The 18,593-nt window shown below is 37.6% G+C and overlaps 1 protein-coding gene across 1 annotated transcript in view; it reads right to left on the bottom strand.

Moving 5' to 3' along the window:
• tcerg1l (transcription elongation regulator 1 like) overlaps window positions 1–18,593 on the bottom strand; it is a 112,754-nt gene that overhangs the window by 17,604 nt on the left and 76,557 nt on the right. Inside the window, exon 6 of the mRNA XM_067430216.1 lies at window positions 245–370. Coding sequence (XP_067286317.1) covers window positions 245–370 — 126 coding nt within the window. The remainder of the gene's footprint in view (window positions 1–244; window positions 371–18,593) is intronic.

Raw genomic sequence — 18,593 nt, 5'->3', positions numbered from 1 at the left:
TTTGCGGGTTTATATCATGAAATGCAGAGAAAAAATGTCAGAATTGTAAAAATTACATTTAAACATTTTTTTATTCAGTGTTGGAAACAAGCTTCCAATGTTTTCAATGTGCATAACAGTAACTGTAAAATATATTTCAGGTATGGAAATGGCCTATTTTTGGTTTTATTAATTGAGTTATGGGATGATTTTTGTTATGCAACTGTGAGCATGCTAAGATTGTATTATATGTGTGTTTTCTTACTTGTCGCTCTTTGCTTTTTCCAGTTCCCAGTGAGTAGGGTCACTCCAGGAGCAGAGAGGGACGTTACTGCGGTGATCTGAGAGGGAAGGACAGGTCCCAGCAAGCTCTCCCAGCTGTTGTGTGTTCCTGTATGCCATAAAGACAACAAGGAATTAAATTTTACTACATGTATGCATGAACCACATACTGACATACTGAGCACGAGAAAAACAGAAAATTACAGATATAACTGGTAAGCCCCATTCAGTCCAAATAAAACCAACTTAAAGGCACAGTATGAAAGTTTTGCCGCTAAATGTCACTTATTCAAAACATTAACAGAGGTGTAGCTTGATGATGGCGAGAATGAGTGTGGAATCATGGGAGTTGTTGTCTTCAAAAAATCTGACAGTACTCAGGCAGAAATCTTGTTCATGGATGAGATGATGTATTAAAGTTTTAGTAATGTTACTGTGGTATAAAAAAGGCTAACCCTCATTTTCGCTTTTCCACCATCCGGCCGAATGGTTCGGCGTTTGTTGCTTTTTTATTACGATTAAAGTTAAATTTAACAGCTGCATCCTTCCTTGAACTCTGTTACAATTACTGATCTCGTAAATTAACATTATTTTAGTGCTGAATTACTCATACAGGCCACTTTAAAGGTGCACTATGCAACTTTCCGTCCACTGGAGGGCGCCTCTTCAAAACAAATGCGTAGTTTGATGTCGCAAAGTTTGAGTACAGCATCTTGGGACATGTGGTCTTCACCTCACAGCCGGTGGAAAATAGGACTCGGGCAGAAATCATGTTCATGCATGCGGTTATTAACGTTACTGTAGTGAAGTAGAGCAGGACAGAGTGTTGTGTAGCTGAGCATGGCCGCTGGAGCGATTGTTAAACAAATACCCGCCTCGTGAATACCTGGACTTTTATTATGACACGACGGGACAGAGTCGCCGGGCGCCTGCACTATTTCCGCTCTTCCGGTTATGATTATGAGGTAATGCAGCTCTTTTTATCATATTAGATACATTTAAGTATGTTGAAAATGATGTTATGACGTTACTCCGTGCATTCACTCGGCGCTGCTGTGACATGTTCACACTGCTAAGAGTAAAGCGCTTCTGCCAAATAAAACCCGAAACTGAGGGTAGCGCAGATATGACGCGATTGACAGGCGACTCCCTCAAACGCTATGCTGAAACGTCCCTGTCCTTTGTTAAAATAGCAATTTTGTCACAATTTACAAATAGTTGGAAACATTTGGGATATTGTAGGTACTCAACTGAACAAAATATATAACACTGGCCTAGTGGTTTTTGGATATTTTACTGCAAAAATACTACATAGTGCTCCTTTAACTGACAAATAAAAATTGTGGGGTAAAGCAGAACTGTTTTGCTTGGTCAAAACAATCATACTAAAAGTGTATCTGCCTCATTGGCTTTGTAGCACATTGCAGTTAGCTAGATCAATATTAAATATCAGATTAATAAAAGCTGGATGACTTTCTAAATGGCATATCTTGACTAGCATAATGGCCTGTTACTATAAATAAAGCACTTTCTGATTATGCTATATTAGCCACTTGACAAAATAGTGTTTTCTCTGAGGCATGGTAAAAACATGTTACTCGTGGTAAATCAACTTACATATGATTATAACAATGATTAAGTTGCCTCTCATTAAAGGTATCTATCCACTCCCCTCACTTGTCTAAAACATAATATGAAGCATCTTTGATGTTTCCAGGGTTTCTATGGTAATCATGGATAACGCAGATATGATGTAATTGACAGCTGGATATAAATAGAGTTCGAAACATTTGGGATAATATAAGTACATTGAAATAACAAAATATAACATTGTTCTATTGGTTTTTGGATATTTTAATCCAAAAATCTTACATATTGTGTATTTAAGTTGGTTCTATGTGGTTTGCAGCTGTTCCAGCGAATCAGCTACCAGTTGGTGGTGCTAGTTCTATCATTTTACTCAAGAAAAGAAAAAAGTAGAACTTGACCATCTTAAGCTGAAATAATCTGTTTTTACAGCAGGGATTGCATTAAACCATGTTATTTTCTATTAAACGTGACCAACTGTGAAAAGTAATACTGTTAGAGAGATGATGCTGAGGACACTGCAAAATACACAAACATATGCTGTACAATTCATTCTGCCTATCCGTTTTCCATAGGCCAGTAAGGCTGCGGGTTCAATTCCCAAATCTCAAATCTGTCATAAACAAGCCCACAAACCCAAACCCTTCACTGAACATTTCCTTCATCATTGGGAATCAAAGGAGTGTTTAATTTTACACTCTAACTTGTTAAATTCATCAAAGCTTCAATCAAAAGTTGCTCTGACTGGTTAAACACTGAAAATGTTGGAAGAGCCTCGAGGCTCTCTCTCATCAACCGGACCATATTTAACCTTTAATTTCCAAGCGTCTGTCCAAATTCTGCTCAACAGACTTTGCTTCTTCATAAAGGTTAATTACATTTGCCTTCAGCTCTGGGCTGGGTATTGCTGAAATCCAGAGGGGTTGACAGATTGTCAGGTTGAATATGTATGTGCCATTTCCAAGAGCACAGAAAGCAGATGCATTTTTAAACCACGCGATGTTCTGCTTCACAAAGAAACATTGAAGTTATCAAGCTTTCGGGATTGTAAATGACGTTGCCCTTTCTCTGTCTGTTGTTGCCCTTTTGAGCCACAAATTAAAAACAAACTAGTTGAATAATGTAATTTGAAAGAAATTAAACGAAAATAAGTATAGATGGATGGATGGATGGATGGATGGATGGATAGATGGATGGATGGACGGACGGACGGACGGACATAGATAGATAGATAGATAGATAGACAGACAGACAGACAGACAGACAGACAGACAGACAGGGTGAATCGCGGGATAGATGGAACCCTGGGGCCGATCGCCAGAGGTGGAACCATGGTGAGGGGAGGAACCAGCGGAACCGAGGGGCCGACGGACCAGGACGATGTTGCAGGCCTGGAAGCCTGGCACTGAGCTGCTGGCTCACGTGACTGAGGCGGTGACGTGGATCCCGATGGCCAGAACCGCGATGTGGCAAGTAAGGCCGATGGGGAGGCTGAAGGAAGGGAGGAGCATGCTGACGCCTAGGGGTGCAGGGTGAGGGCGCAGCCCAAATCCCAGAAGTCAGAGGTATAGGCTGTGTGTCGACCGCCAGGGGCCGATCTGGAGTGATGAGGGAGCCCAGTGGAGTTTCTGGGCAGACGGGCCGCGGAGGCGATGAAGGAGCGGCGAGCCAAGGCGATGGTGGCGGGCTGACAGGCCGAGATGGAGAGATGGGCCTGGAGGCCTGAGGTGTAGCCGGGGATTTAACCTCTAACTGAGTTGGTGGCAGGGAGTCGAGGAGCTGGATGACACCAGTGGTGCTGACAGATCCAGGGGGCTGGCCACAGCCAGCAATGGAGACGGGATAAGGAGAGACAAGGATACAGGCAGAAGACTTCCAGACGGGACTGGCGAAGAAGATGATAGGGTGGGAACTATGGTGGGAAAAGGATCCACGGACCACAGATCGATCAGGTCTACGTCCGCTCCAGCCTCTGCGTTGGACTGACTTGCCTGCGTCCACTCTGGGGCCTTCTTGTCCTCCAGCTCTCGACTAGCCTCCGTGGGCACTTTGAGCTCGCTGGCTGTAGGTAAGAGGCCGTCGCTCCGGATCATCCAGGCCAGGTAGTCCAAATACGGCCGGCTCTCTGGACGGAGAAGGAGTTGAAACAGGGGTGAGTCCATCTTCTTTTTACTCACTTGGAGGGCCAGTTATTCTTGAGGCAGTAGTAAGTGCAAAACGTAGGAGATGAGGATTCAACACAGACTTTACTTCAAAAGGACAAAGAATGTCCACTACATACATGGGTACAAACAACAATAACCGATGAGGGACTGAACGGAACAGGGAGTATAAATACACAGGGTAAATGAGACTCGTGGATATGGCAAAATAATCATAGACAAACGAGCACAGATGATGACAAAACAGAACATAATTGTGACACTGGATAGCATCGTAAATGTTTATTTGGATGTCAGTGCATGGGAAACTACATATAATGTTGATTTTAATAAGATTTTCCCAATAAATAGTGTCCTCCATGATCATCGGTCTCGTCATGTTTGTAGTCTTTTTAACACGTTTGTAGTTCTAATCGAATCATCATCCATGTGCAAAAATAGTAGACTATCCTTTTTTGAATACTAAAAATAGGTCAACCAGGTAACTCACATTTTTTAAGTTACACTAATTCTGATTTCAAACACTATTTAGGATGGATAGTGACTTGGGACGCAGCATCATTCTCAGTAGTGTCCTGCCAGTTACTTTTCTGGAAAGATGTATAGTGCATTATGAAAGTTAAATGAAGAGGGAGATGATGAGATCTGCTCATTAAAACATTTAATGATGCATGAACTTATGATTTGCATCTGTTCACTCAAACAATACGGCTGTTCTTGTCATTGCTTTCTCACCAACAGACGAACACAACCACAAACACATGTGCTGGAATCGATAACCTTCGGCAGCTATAGATCATTACTGCACTTCGTGATGTCTGGCTCGTCTCATGGTGACTGGGCATTAGCTTTCATTTATTTCACTCAAAGCTGCATATGTTGTGAGGCTCACGATGTTTCCTTACTCTTGAGGATGCGTCTCACACATATATAATATCTCATCAATCTTGAATTAGCTGCTTGTCTCACGTATAAAAAGATGAGATCGCTTAATGAGAACAGGCGCGAAGGCCTCAGTAAAAAGATGTCTTCCAGCTCAGTCATTAAATAATTAAAAGCGCATGATCAAAAACCTGAAAACTGATTAAAGCTACCAAAATCAACAGTGTGAGCGTAGCGTTCTTAACTTTGCTTTTCCAGTGCAAAATTACGACATGAGGTTGAGTAGTTGATCTCAATTTTGATTGAACTGTCCCTTTAAACAGTTTTTTCTCCTTTCGCAGTAATGCTTTGAGGATAAAAAAGGACAAATTTGCTCATGAAGATATAGCGGCGTCCTGTGTAAACACGTCTTCACCCTGAACCGAGTGAATCAAAACAGGGTCGATTGGTATATTACTCTTGGGAAGGTTAAGAGACTTTGATGCGTTTTAATGTCAGAACTGATGGGATAGAGGGTGACAAGAGGACATTATCTGTAATCTGTTGTTATGAAGGCATCAGGCAGAGCATGTGAAAGCTTTCAGAATGACCTGTATATAAAAAAAAATGTTTGCTAGGGGTGAGAGACAGAGACCTTTACAGTCGACGTGCTCCTTCTGCTGCACACTTACGAATAAAGGCTCTTTGGCATCGATGGTTCTTTCAAGAACCTTTAACATCCATAGAACCTTTCCATTCGACAAAAGGTTCGTCATAGTAGAAAAATGCTCTTCAGTCAAATATAATAATGTTTTTTGTTTTTTAAGAACTGCTCACTGAAAGGCATTTTGTGGAACCAATGGTTATTCTGTTGTATCGCTGTGAAAACACTCTTTTAGAAACTTAAATGTGGTTGTACATTATTTGGTATGATGTTGTAGCCTATGTTTTTAGGCGGCTCTACAGCCTATATAGGAGGCATCCAATAAATTAAACCTCATACAGGTAAGTGACCCGTAGCGTTCATACATAGTGTGCATGGGAGACTTGACTCATAATTGAATCCAATAGAGATGGCATTAGCATTTTGTAGGCTAAAGATGCATACAAATACACAGCACACACAGATAGTGGGCAAAACAGCATCACGTGACCTAATGCATTGCTAACACCTGCAAAACAAGCTGTCTTTTTTTCCTTTTCTTTTTTTTACATTTTCAGTTTTGTTCAAGGTAATTAAAACAACACTTTTTCAATAGTGGAAGAATATTTAAAAGTATGGTATTTGGGGTAAAGAACACATCTGCTGATGGGGCAAAAGGCACAATGTTACTACTGTACTGTTTGTTTCTATATTTAAAAATATGTATTTCTATATTTAACATATTTTAATGACAGTATATTAATTGAACAAATTGTATTATTTTATTCATTAAAACAAACATTTACATTTACATTTAATCATTTAGCAGACGCTTTTATCCAAAGCGACTTACAAAAAAGGGCGGAGCAATATAAGCAACGAAACGGACAAGGCCAACAACCTGTAAGAGCTGTAAGAAATCTCAATTAATTAGCACAATACAATATTTTTTTTTTTTTTTTTTTTTTATAGCCAGCTACAACAAAAACTCACGTACGCAAAATACAGAACATTGGATTTTAATAGCTATGATAACAAAAAGAAAATAGTACAAACTTGGCTAAAGTTATCGTTTTGAACAATTATTAACTTAGACATTATTAAAAACATATTATATTAGCTAATGTATTGCTATGTAATATACTGTACACATTTTAAAAGGCCCCCCTCACTACCTCATACATTTATAAGATTTTTAAAACAAAATAAACCACTTTTATAATTTATCTTCACACAAAATATGTTGCTCCATAAATTTTCAATACAAACTGCACTCTGGGAGAGTAGTGGAAAATCCCATTTGCACTAAGTGGTAAAATTGATATACTCTATTTACACCATGTAAAAGTATCAGTTCTTTGCAATATGTGTAAATAGTAATAGTCAGATGCATACTATTTGCATCTCAGTATTGTTGTACATAAAAAGGAGTGTAAATTATTTATTCAAATAATAAATGGATATCGCCTTAAAGGTGCACTATGGAGCTTTCCGTCCACTGAAGGGCGCCTATTCAAAACAAATCGTAGTTTGATGACGCAAAGTGTGAGCGCAGCATCTTGGGAGATGTGGTCTTTACATCACAGCCGGTGGAAAATAGGACTCAGGCAGAAATCACGTTCATGCATACGGTTATAAACGTTACTGTAGTCTAAAGCAGAGCAGGACCGAGTGTTATGGACCTGAGCACAGCTGCTGGAGCGATTGTTAAACAAATACCCGCCTCGCAAATACCGGGACTTTTATTATGACGGGACGGGACAGAGTCGCCGGGCGCCTGCACAGATCCGCTCTTCCGGTTTTGATTTTGAGGTAATGTAGCTCTGTTTATCATATTAGATACATTTAAGCGTGTTTAAAACCATGTTATGACTTTACTCTGTGCGTTCACTTGTTCACTCTGCTAAGAGTAAAGCGCTTCTGCCAAATAAAAGCCCAAACCGAGGGTAACGCAGATATGACGCAATTGACAGGCGACTCCCTCAAATGCAATGTTGAAACGTCCCTGTCCTTAGTTAAAATAGCAATTTTCTCAAAATTTACAAATAGTTGGAAACATTTGGGATATTGTAGGTACTCAACTGAACAAAATATATAACACCGGCCTAGTGGTTTTTGGATATTTTACTGCAAAAATACTACATAGTTCACCTTTAATGGGACAGTAAAAGACCTCCCTATACCTACCCCAAACCCTACCCAATAAATGCTCTTATTATTATTAAACATTTCTTTAGGCACATTATTACCACTTTTAGAAAGTGATCTTACTTTTTTATTTACGATGTGATATATGATGGGAAAAGGGAGGAAAGCAAGCTCGGCAAAAGGCGGATTCGAACCCGGGTCAAACGGATCAAAACCTAAATCCATAAGCCTTACAACAAGGCACTCTATTTGCACTTGGTGTAATGTACTTTTAGCCCCGTTTTAAATGTTACGCCTTTTTTCAAGGTGTCTTGAAAAAGGAAGTTGCTGACAAATGGCCAAATGGCACTACGGAGGCTGTCAGGGACATCAAAACAACTACTTTATGCTTGCATTCTTGCTAACTTGTCCACCTCAGATTATTTAATAAATATTAAAAAAAGAGTTGCTGAGATGGTGAGGTTGAAGTCATGCAACCTTGGTTTAGTTTGCTTATAGCCTAACTTTAGATTTTTCTTGAAATTGTATTTAATGTTCAGAATTCATAAATGTGTGCATTTGATGACTATTATAAGAACAAACATGCATAAATCATAAACTTTTGTTAGTCACAGAGCTTTTTTTTTTGCAATAATCCAAACGCTAACTTCTGAGTTGTTTTACATCATTGCAGCACTCTGCATTATGGGAGTGTTTTTTCTGTACAACTAAATACTGTATATGGTGCGCTAAAGGAAGTATTTTAGAAGGCAACATTAAGAAATAAAATGCAGATGTAGGTAGTCTAAACGTTTTCTCCTTTCTACAATCCATAGTTGTCATCCTTTACTGACCCTCAAGTTGTTTCAAACCTGTATGAATTTCTTTCTTCAGCTGAAAACAAGGGAAGATATTTTGAATAATGTCAGTAACCAAACAGTTAACTGGAGCCATTGACTTCCATAGTATTAACTGTTTGGTTACTGACATTCTTCAAAATATCTCCCCTTGTGTTCAGCTGAAGAAAGAAATTCATACAGGTTTGAAACAACTTGAGGGTGAGTAAAGGATGACAGAATTTTCATTTTAAAGTGAACTATCCCTTTAATGTGTATGTATGTATACACTTGTATGTATGTAGCTGATTATTCAGAATGATTAAATATATAACCCGATTAAATGAATATATATAATATATTATAAACATTGCACAGTTTATAAGAAAAGATTCCATGAATTCATCTTGTGAGATTCTGCAATTTTCAATAGATAGACTTCCATATGCCACAGTCTGAGAATTTCTTCCCACAAAAGGAATTGAAAAAGTACAGGTATTCTCATCCATGCTGCGAGTGACTGCCAAAGCAAAGTGTGAAAAGCATTTAGCATATTGAACCAATGATCTGTTACATCACCATCTTCCAAACACGCCAACCTGAGTTATGCACAGGTTTGTAAATCCATTTCCAAATATTAGTTCTGAACAGAACTTATTATTTATTAGATGCAATAGTCATAAAGAAAGAGGTGAACTGCAATGCACCCATTGTGCATCCCACTAATTTGTATCCATTTACAATTCCTGTCATGCTCATGCAACCGAGAGAATAATAAATGTTTATTTAGTTGGGAAGCAGATCGGCCTCTTCATTATGAATGAGAATGTATCGCTACTGCTGACACTGGACCTTGACTGAAGCCCCTTACTCGATCGTATCTGCCCACCAAGACGATTCACTGGCCTCACCATCAGACACGCTTCTGTAACTTCTGATTATATTCACTCTGGGAGCTGGGTAGTTGGTCAATTTTTATGGACCATTTATCACATCACCAGTTCCTTTTAAACAAGATCACCACCATGAAGGTGCCATCTAATCATCCTCAAATCAAGTGGATGAGCGAATTTGACTCAGTAGCTATTAGGGAAAAAACATGCATCACATTACAGTAAGTCAGGATAATTGATCGTCATGTCATGAAATGTACTGCTAAAATTCATATTTACAGCATTTTATTCACACATTTACCATATAAATTACTTGTAGATTCCAAATCAAATATATTTTGTTTGTTTTGTTTGCTGTATCTGACTCAAATTAATGTTATTTTTATACTGAGCAAAAACACTATTCTAAAAAAAAAAGGTTACAAACCTAATACAAATGTGCTCCTATAGCCTCAAATAGGGCATTATTTGAGGGCACAGCCATTTGTGGTGGTGTCCGAAACCATATAGTGGACATTCAGTGCACTCATTCTATCCCACATGCACCACAATAACGAGTGAACAGCCGATGTACACTCAACAGCTGTCCGAAATCGCGCACTCTTTCTCATTCACTCATTCAAGTGAGCTGTATTATTGCACTAATGTAGGGAATAGTGATTGAGGGTTTAGGGGCGGGGGTTTTGGATTCAGCCAACATTAGTTTTGAAATCTGAGCAAAATCTCTCCAGTACATTCTCCATCATTCAGGACACAACATGTGAAGTATTGTCTGGAGCTGTGACCGAATACTGTGCACTCTCTTGCGCTTTCCCTCATACACTCAACTATGTAGTGATAGTGAATAAATTAACAAGTACATAAATTAACAAATCCCAGATATCATGATGGATAGATGGAGAATTTCCCATGATCTGTTCTCTCTCATAATAACCAGAATACATTTATTTTCTATGAATATAAATGTGTTACTGTGAAAGACATTGATTTAAAATACAATACCACCCACAAATGTGGGGTCTGTACAATTGTGTTTGAAATAACCTTGTAAAGTAACACTTTATTATGATGTTCAACTTTAGACATTTGACTAACTATAAATACGCTTACAACAACAGGTCAACTAACTCAGATTAGAGTATTAGTAGACCGTCGGTTTTATTTTGATGCTTCCCAAATAAATGGGTTCACTACAAATAATGCTTGTCTTAACTTATTTTTGTCTTGTTTTACTAAGTCAAATGAACTTAATTCAAACGGAAACAGTTTTATTTTTCTTACCAAATCAGCAGATAATATAGCTTGTTTTAAGGGGAAATTTAGATTTTTTTAAATGTCATTTTACATATCTAGAAAAAAAGCATATTAATTATAATTTTTTTAGGCATTTAGAATTGAAACAACTCAAGTAAGAAAAGCATTTATACACATAGTATAAAGTTGACCATCAAAATAAAGTGTTACTGTACAGTATATATATATATATATATATATATATATATATATATATATATATATATATATATATATATATATATATATATATATATATATACAAAGAAATATCAGCAATGTTCATTTGGGTTTTGTAATTGGATGCAATGGTAATCTGAGTCAAAGTTACAATCTATAGATGAGTATTGCCAGTGCAATTTACTTGTGTATTATACGCCATTAAGTGCGTATCATATGCATGAGAAAAACAGCGTATCATATGCACGCGAAAATGAGTTTTGGTGTATACATTCCACGACATTGCATACGCGTACTATTTATACGCATTTAGATGTGATCGGGTTGAAATATTACATGGAAATTAAATGTCACTTCAAAAAAAATTCTGTGTGTGTGTGTATATATATATAACCCAAACCCTTATAGCTAACCTAATAGTCCACTAACAGTCTATTATAGTGTACTAATACTCTAATAAGAGTTATGTAGTTGCAAAGTTACCTATAGTAGAATGACCATTGAAATCATGTAACCTTTCTGTTTTATATTTAAATATATTTTAAAGTGTAATTTATTCCTGTGATGGCAAACTGAATATTTAGCATCATTACTCCAGTCTTTAGTGTCACATGATCCTTCAGAAATCACTCTAAAAGTATTAATTTAATAAATAAATAAATAAATAAATAAATAAATAAATAAATAAATAAATAAATAAATAAATAAATAAATAAATAAATAAATAAATAAATAAATAAATAAATAAATAAATAAAAAACACTTACTGTGCATGTGGCAGTTTTCTATTAAAATAAATTAGTATAAAGTGTTCTGGTTCCAAAACACCTTTTGAACATCAAGTTCTGATATCAGTGCAGTTCAGGTTATAATAACTACTGATGTATTGCACAGCCATAAACCATATAAATCACCTTTCTCCCTCTCGCTTTATCAAACTCAAGGGAACAATGATGATGCTTTTATTTACGCATAATGTGCAATAATATCACATGCTGTGAGATAATTAAACCTGCGGCTTCAAAACGCCATGCTTCATAATCCATTTTTGTGAGTCATGTTATTTATGACAGAGTCTCCGAGCACTGGATGCCTCTCCCTTCCATTTCAAACCTCGCCCTGCCAAAACATCTCGTATCAAAAAAACAAAGGAATAAAATGTGACCTAGTTGAGTCCCACGGCACATCAAACACACATCAGAATCAATGAGCGAAGACGTGTGGTGCATCTGCCAAGAATCGCACGATTTTAACTCTGGAGACTCCTGTTGGCCTTAGGACGCAACAGAACCGAAGGCTTCATTTCTTTTTGGAGGCATCAAGAACTCGCTCTTGTGAGCTAAACCGAGTGGCCCAAGGGCGAGAGTGTTTTGGGAGAGAGGAGTTGAATGTTAAAAGCTGTATTTAAACTCTTCCTTTAATTAATTCTGGGAATAATTATATGAAAAGCCCAGTGTGGGTTGGAATTTAGTGCCTGAGAGATTTAGGTTATCTGGGTGTAAGCCCACTAAAAACTAAATGAATTTTATATGTTACATCATCAGTATCTATGATCCTTTGATTGGATAATGGGTTTCACTTTTAACTATTACTGTATTGCATTCATTATTGTAGCCAAAACTAATCCCAGTTATAATATCCATGAAATTGATATACTCTATCAGATTCAGACTTCTAAGATTTCCCTAGTTCAACTTTTTGAAGTTGTGGAGATGCAACCTATGCTGTCAATCTTTTATTGGACCCAAAAATCTGGTTTGTCATGGCAGCCAAAGTGAGGCTCTTACCCCTTTTAGGCTGTCATGCGATGACGGTCCTCTCCAAAACTTTGAAGATGAATTCCTGTTTGAAATATTGCCCTGTCATATAAAAATGACAACAAAATCTCTCGTCATTGCAGATCTCTCCCTGTAATTTGCTCACCAAGTGGCACTTTAATCAGTCTTATTTACAGTCTATATTTGGGAAAACTGATTGAAATGCTGTTTTGTACAATCACAAAATTGCACATAAACCCATAGACGCACACGCACACACACACTGTCGACTTATGCTTAGATACAGATCTACCGTTCTGTGTTTTTGAAGGATGTCACGCCTCAGCAGTGCATTGTGGGAGGCCAATCAGACCTGTCGTGCCAAGGTTGCCACCCCTGGCCTTACTAATCTCCCCAAACAGATCCATCTAAAGATCAGGTAAACAAAAGGCCACAGATGCGTGACATTAATTTGGGAATTACACGGATCAGCAGGACCACAAAAACCCAAGGAGACAGGGAAAGTGAAGAACTCAGTTTGAATGTCTACGTTTTGAATTCCAAAATGTAATTTTCGAAAAATTTCCCATCTGGATTTGGCTTCCCATACCCACATACAGTCGTCTGAAATCTCTAAATACACAATTTTGGCATCATTTTAAAGAAAACCCTTTGAAGTTACATAAACCAATGCTAAAAGTGATAAAGTAAGTAAGTAAGTATATGTTGTCTGAGCTGTAATAACTTCAAACACTTATTTTTTAAAGTTTTTTTTAAAAAAAATGAAGTTTTTTAGCTTTTAGTATGACTGTGCTAGCCTTAGAGTTACGAATAAGCTGGTATGTTCCAAAACCTGCATTTAGGAGATATAAGCATTCAAAATTTACAGTCTTCCACTTCCGTTAAAACGAATTTCAGATTTTGGTGACATCATCGCAGACTTCCAATGACTGTCCAATCAAAATGCTCTCTAGAATCTAAAGCCCGCCCCCCTACACTTCCGAAGCTAAGGCTGAAATCGGCAGTTGTCAACACACATTTACTCATTTCTACATGGTGAAAGGCACATAGCACACTATATTATGTGAAAGGAAACGATTCAGTGAAAATATGCTTTCCTTTGAGACGAATAAAGTCTGTTTTCACGTTAGTTTCACGCACCGCAGCAGCGCACACACCCCAATGGGTCTGGTCTAAATTTAGACTACAGACACGAGAGCGCAGCGCGGATCATATGCGCGAGTCCGCGCAGACAACAAACATATCGACGCATTTGAATTCTGCACAGAATGCTGCATTTCAAAGCGATATGGAGGAGATTATGATGATAAACAGTGTTAGAGGAAACTAGCTTTACCAAACAGAGAAAGGTCCGCTCTTGCGCTCTAGTCAAACTGTAAATTAACGAAACGCTATTGGCTGTTTCAAAAAAGGGGAGGAGCTGCTAACACCTGAAGCCGTTTCAGGGGAAATTATGTCAACACATTGAATAATGCGGCGCGCTTCACGCCACTTCAATGGGCCTTTAAGCTATATTTTAAGCTGTAGCGTACCCTCACTTTGTCTTGCGTACTGGCATGTTGCCGGTACTAGAGAAGTCACTAGGCCCTTTTTCTACTTAGCCCCCTAAAAAATTGTGATTAGCTTTGATTAGCAGCCTATGATGCCACCACGTGTGTGACCGCGAGTGTAAAAGGGCACATGTAAAATACATCATCTACTTCTCGTGTGAAGGAGACATGTGCAGGAATACTGAAAGCATGTCGAAAGGGACGCAGCATCTTGTTCCCTATTCTCAGGGAGCCATGGTTAATAATATTGCTATCCAGGCAATGTTCTGAGGAGCAGAGGCCTCTACAAAGAGACTCTCAAGTGAGTGGAGGCCTAAAATCTAAAGTATACTTTTTACGCATACGTGGGGGTAAGTGTACAGTGCACGTGATGCGAATTTTGTTATCAGAAGAGTATGCATGTGCATGTGCAATTAAAGTTTTTTTTTTTTTTTTGCTGTATTTTACATGGGTTGTTACTCGTGGAGACAGACTGCTCAAAACTGCACATGCGTCGAACATCCTGTGTAAAACAAAGTTTAAAAGTCAAAAGAAGAACACTTTGAAAGGCTGTGCATACGCTTGGGTATGTGTAAAAAAAAAAGTATACTTTCAGCTTAACAACCCTCCATTGTACAGGCAGTAACCAAGGAGGGAGACTAAAGTCTCAGCACTACTCCCTGGCCGAACTCTGAGGGTTCTACTAAATAATGACCCAGCAGCTGATTGTGACATTTATAGCCTTGGAGTAAAGGGACATGTTTTTGATGTCAATTTAAAGTGAACAATTTTTCGATTCATGTTCTGCTGTATAAAACAAAAAAAGGAATTGTTTTATATAGGTCAGATTAAACATATTGCCAATCTAGACATTTACAGTAATTAATATAAGGTTTGTCTATATTATAAATTAATAATGAATATGATCTGGTTAGGTAAAATATGTGTAGTAATATAATATATAGAAATATGTACAGTCATAGCAATCATAACAATCATAAAATAGATGTTTAAAATAGTCTTAGCTGTCTTTGAATATGTGAAACTGCTACTGAAAATGAGTTCATCGCTGCTTTCAGAGTGTTAATCAAGTCACTAACTAAAATTAAACCAAAGGAGATCCTCCTCATGTTAATACATTCACTGATGGCATATATTTTCAGTTTGACTTGATTACCTGATTTATTCAAAATGAGGAAAAAACATTTATTCCAGCATGGGAATTGCACCCAGGCTACACTGCATAGAAAGTACCACTTCTAACTTCACACTGCATAAATCTAATAGTGCATACGAATATTCACTAATCTTAAACTTAAAATGAAGCATTATTTTATTTTATTTTTTCTTGATGCGCTACACTGAAACACACTTTGTGAATTTGATTTTACAGAAATGAACTGACAGTGATGTGGGTGCGCTGAGGAAACCCCAGAAGCTCGGACACAAATCAAACACTGAGGCTCGCAACTCCCACAATGATCCCCAGTCTTTGACTGTAAAGAGGTTTAACTTCTGGGAAATCCTGGAAAAATTAGGGTTTAGTCAGACATCTGAGCAGAGGCAATCCCTGATTTTTTTCCTAAAATGTTGTATGTAAGTACAAACGAAACATGTTAACACCAAGCAAGTTTACTCACTATCACAACTATTCTTTTTTATAAAAATTAAAATATTTCATTATTGCAGAATACTTTGTTTTATAAAGAGCAATATATGGTAAAAGTGAATAAGGCAGCAAAGACTTTCATGCAAGGTCCTTTCTGTGATATGGCTGTTTACTTGCTCTTCATTATGTGCCTTGTTCTGTTTGTCTTACTAATGAATTTGGATTTAATTTGCGATCTAGATAACAGGACATGGATGTACTCCTGTCCCCTGGAAGTGCTGGGTCAATAGAGATTACGAGATGGAAGTAAGTTAATTATACTAAATGGCATTTTCCATCTCCTGTTTTAAAGGTCACATTGGATCTTTAGACGGATGTTCATCTTGCTCCTGGACATCTACTTTTCTGCTGAGGTTATGATTAATAGATTTTCCTAAATGTCTAAACAGAAATTAACTGAGCTGTGACTGAAAAATGTTGCCTTTGCGGGTTCAAAGGCATTTTAGAATTCAATTCAAAGTCTACATATCTGAATCTGTGGTTCCCTTTGAGTTGGTCACATTCGATGTCACCGACGTATTGGGATCGACGTAACATCTTCATTCCCTCCTTCAGGGAACGAGGGTTATATACAGGTCCTTCTCAAAAAAATTGCTTATGTGATAAAAGTTAATTATTTTCCATAATATAATGATAAAATTTAAACTTTCATATATTTTAGATTCATTGCACACCAACTGAAATATTTCAGGTCTTTTATTGTTCTAATACTGATGATTTTGGCATACAGCTCATGAAAACCTAAAATTCCTATCACAAAAAAATAGCATATCATGAAAAGATTCTCTAAACAAGCTATTAACCTAATCATCTGAATCAACTAATTAACTCTAAACACCTGCAAAAGATTTCTGAGGCTTTTGATAACTCCCAGCCTGGTTCATTACTCAAAACCGCAATCATGGGTAAGACTGCCGACCTGACTGCTGTCAAGAAGGCCATCATTGACACCCTCAAGCGAGAGGGTAAGACACAGAAAGAAATTTCTGAACGAATAGGCTGTTCCCAGAGTGCTGTATCAAGGCACCTCAGTGGGAAGTCTGTGGGAAGGAAAAAGTGTGGCAAAAAACGCTGCACAACGAGAAGAGGTGACCGGACCCTGAGGAAGATTGTGGAGAAGGACCGATTCCAGACCTTGGGGGACCTGCGGAAGCAGTGGACTGAGTCTGGAGTAGAAACATCCAGAGCCACCGTGCACAGGCGTGTGCAGGAAATGGGCTACATGTGCCGAATTCCCCAGGTCAAGACACTTTTGGGCTACAGAGAAGCAGCACTGGACTGTTGCTCAGTGGTCCAAAGTACTTTTTTCGGATGAAAGCAAATTTTGCATGTCATTCGGAAATCAAGGTGCCAGAGTCTGGAGGAAGACTGGGGAGAAGGTATTGGTATTACTGTGCTCAATTGGCCTGCCAACTCTTCTGACCTGAACCCCATAGAGAATCTGTGGGATATTGTGAAGAGAAAGTTGAGAGACGCAAGACCCAACACTCTGGATGAGCTTAAGGCCGCTATCGAAGCATCCTGCGCCTCCATAACACCTCAGCAGTGCCACAGGCTGATCGCCTCCATGCCACGCCGCATTGAAGCAGTCATTTCTCCAAAAGGATTCCCGACCAAGTATATAACTGAACATAATTATTTGAAGGTTGACTTTTTTTGTATTAAAAACACTTTTCTTTTATTGGTCGGATGAAATATGCTAATTTTTTTTAGATAGGAATTGTGTGTTTCAATGAGCTGTATGCCAAAATCATTAGTATTAAAACAATAAAAGACCTGAAATATTTCAGTTGGTATGCAACTTTTATCACATGTAATTAACTTTAATCACATATGCTATTTTTTTTAGAAGGACCTTTATGTCTTTTTAAAGACTTTTTTCAACTAGGAAAAACATGCTATGCAAGTATAAATGCTATATATATATATATATATATATATATATATATATATATATATATATATATATATATATATATATATATATATATATATATATATATATATATATATCACACATGTCATTCTCAGTTGCCATTTTTAGCAGTTTAAACACATTTTCCTCTGTTGGGTTTTTGAGCACTCAGCTGGATTCTCAAGGATCCAAAAACACTTTGCGGGAAATTTCACAAGTGTTATTCATTTAGCGATGGACACAGAGATTAAATGAGCACAATATGCCTTGAATGCTGGCCTTGATTCTAAACACGTATTCCACTTAAATTAAGTGGGGACAAAGACTGAGCGGGAGAGAGATCCCGAAGAGCGTCTGAAGTACCGTTCTCAGAGGTGAGTGGAAAATTAAATCAAAGAGACTGTGATCAGGACACTTTCATGATGTAACACTTTGTAACTTTGACATGTTGAGAAAACAAACATCCTCCATTTATGTGTACAAGCGTTGTAGTGCCAGCATGCAAGATACTAGCAATACTGACATACTCTTTCAGATAATAACAAATGCATTCATACTTCTAACAGAAAACTTAAAATGACTTGTAATGTCTTGATAAGAACTATTTTCTTTGTATTTTCTATTCAAACAGGACATTGAGGTGGCTCATCCTTTGTTTTAAAATATTTAAAAGCCTTGAGCTTACATCACAACTGTGAAATATGATTTGTTACTTGTTAACCATTGTAAATAAGTAATTGATTGTATTGAATGTGCTCTTGAATTACTTCATATCTTAAAGGTACCCTAAAATGAAAAATTGAATTTACCTTGCCATAGAGAAATAATAAGAGTTCAGTTCATGGACATCACATACTGT

This window comes from Pseudorasbora parva, chromosome 21 (genome assembly GCF_024679245.1).
Source record: "Pseudorasbora parva isolate DD20220531a chromosome 21, ASM2467924v1, whole genome shotgun sequence".
In the NCBI taxonomy this organism is placed as follows: Eukaryota; Metazoa; Chordata; class Actinopteri; order Cypriniformes; family Gobionidae; genus Pseudorasbora; species Pseudorasbora parva.
The sequence above is the reverse complement of the archived record's forward strand: the minus strand, read 5'-3'. Positions and strand labels throughout refer to the sequence as shown.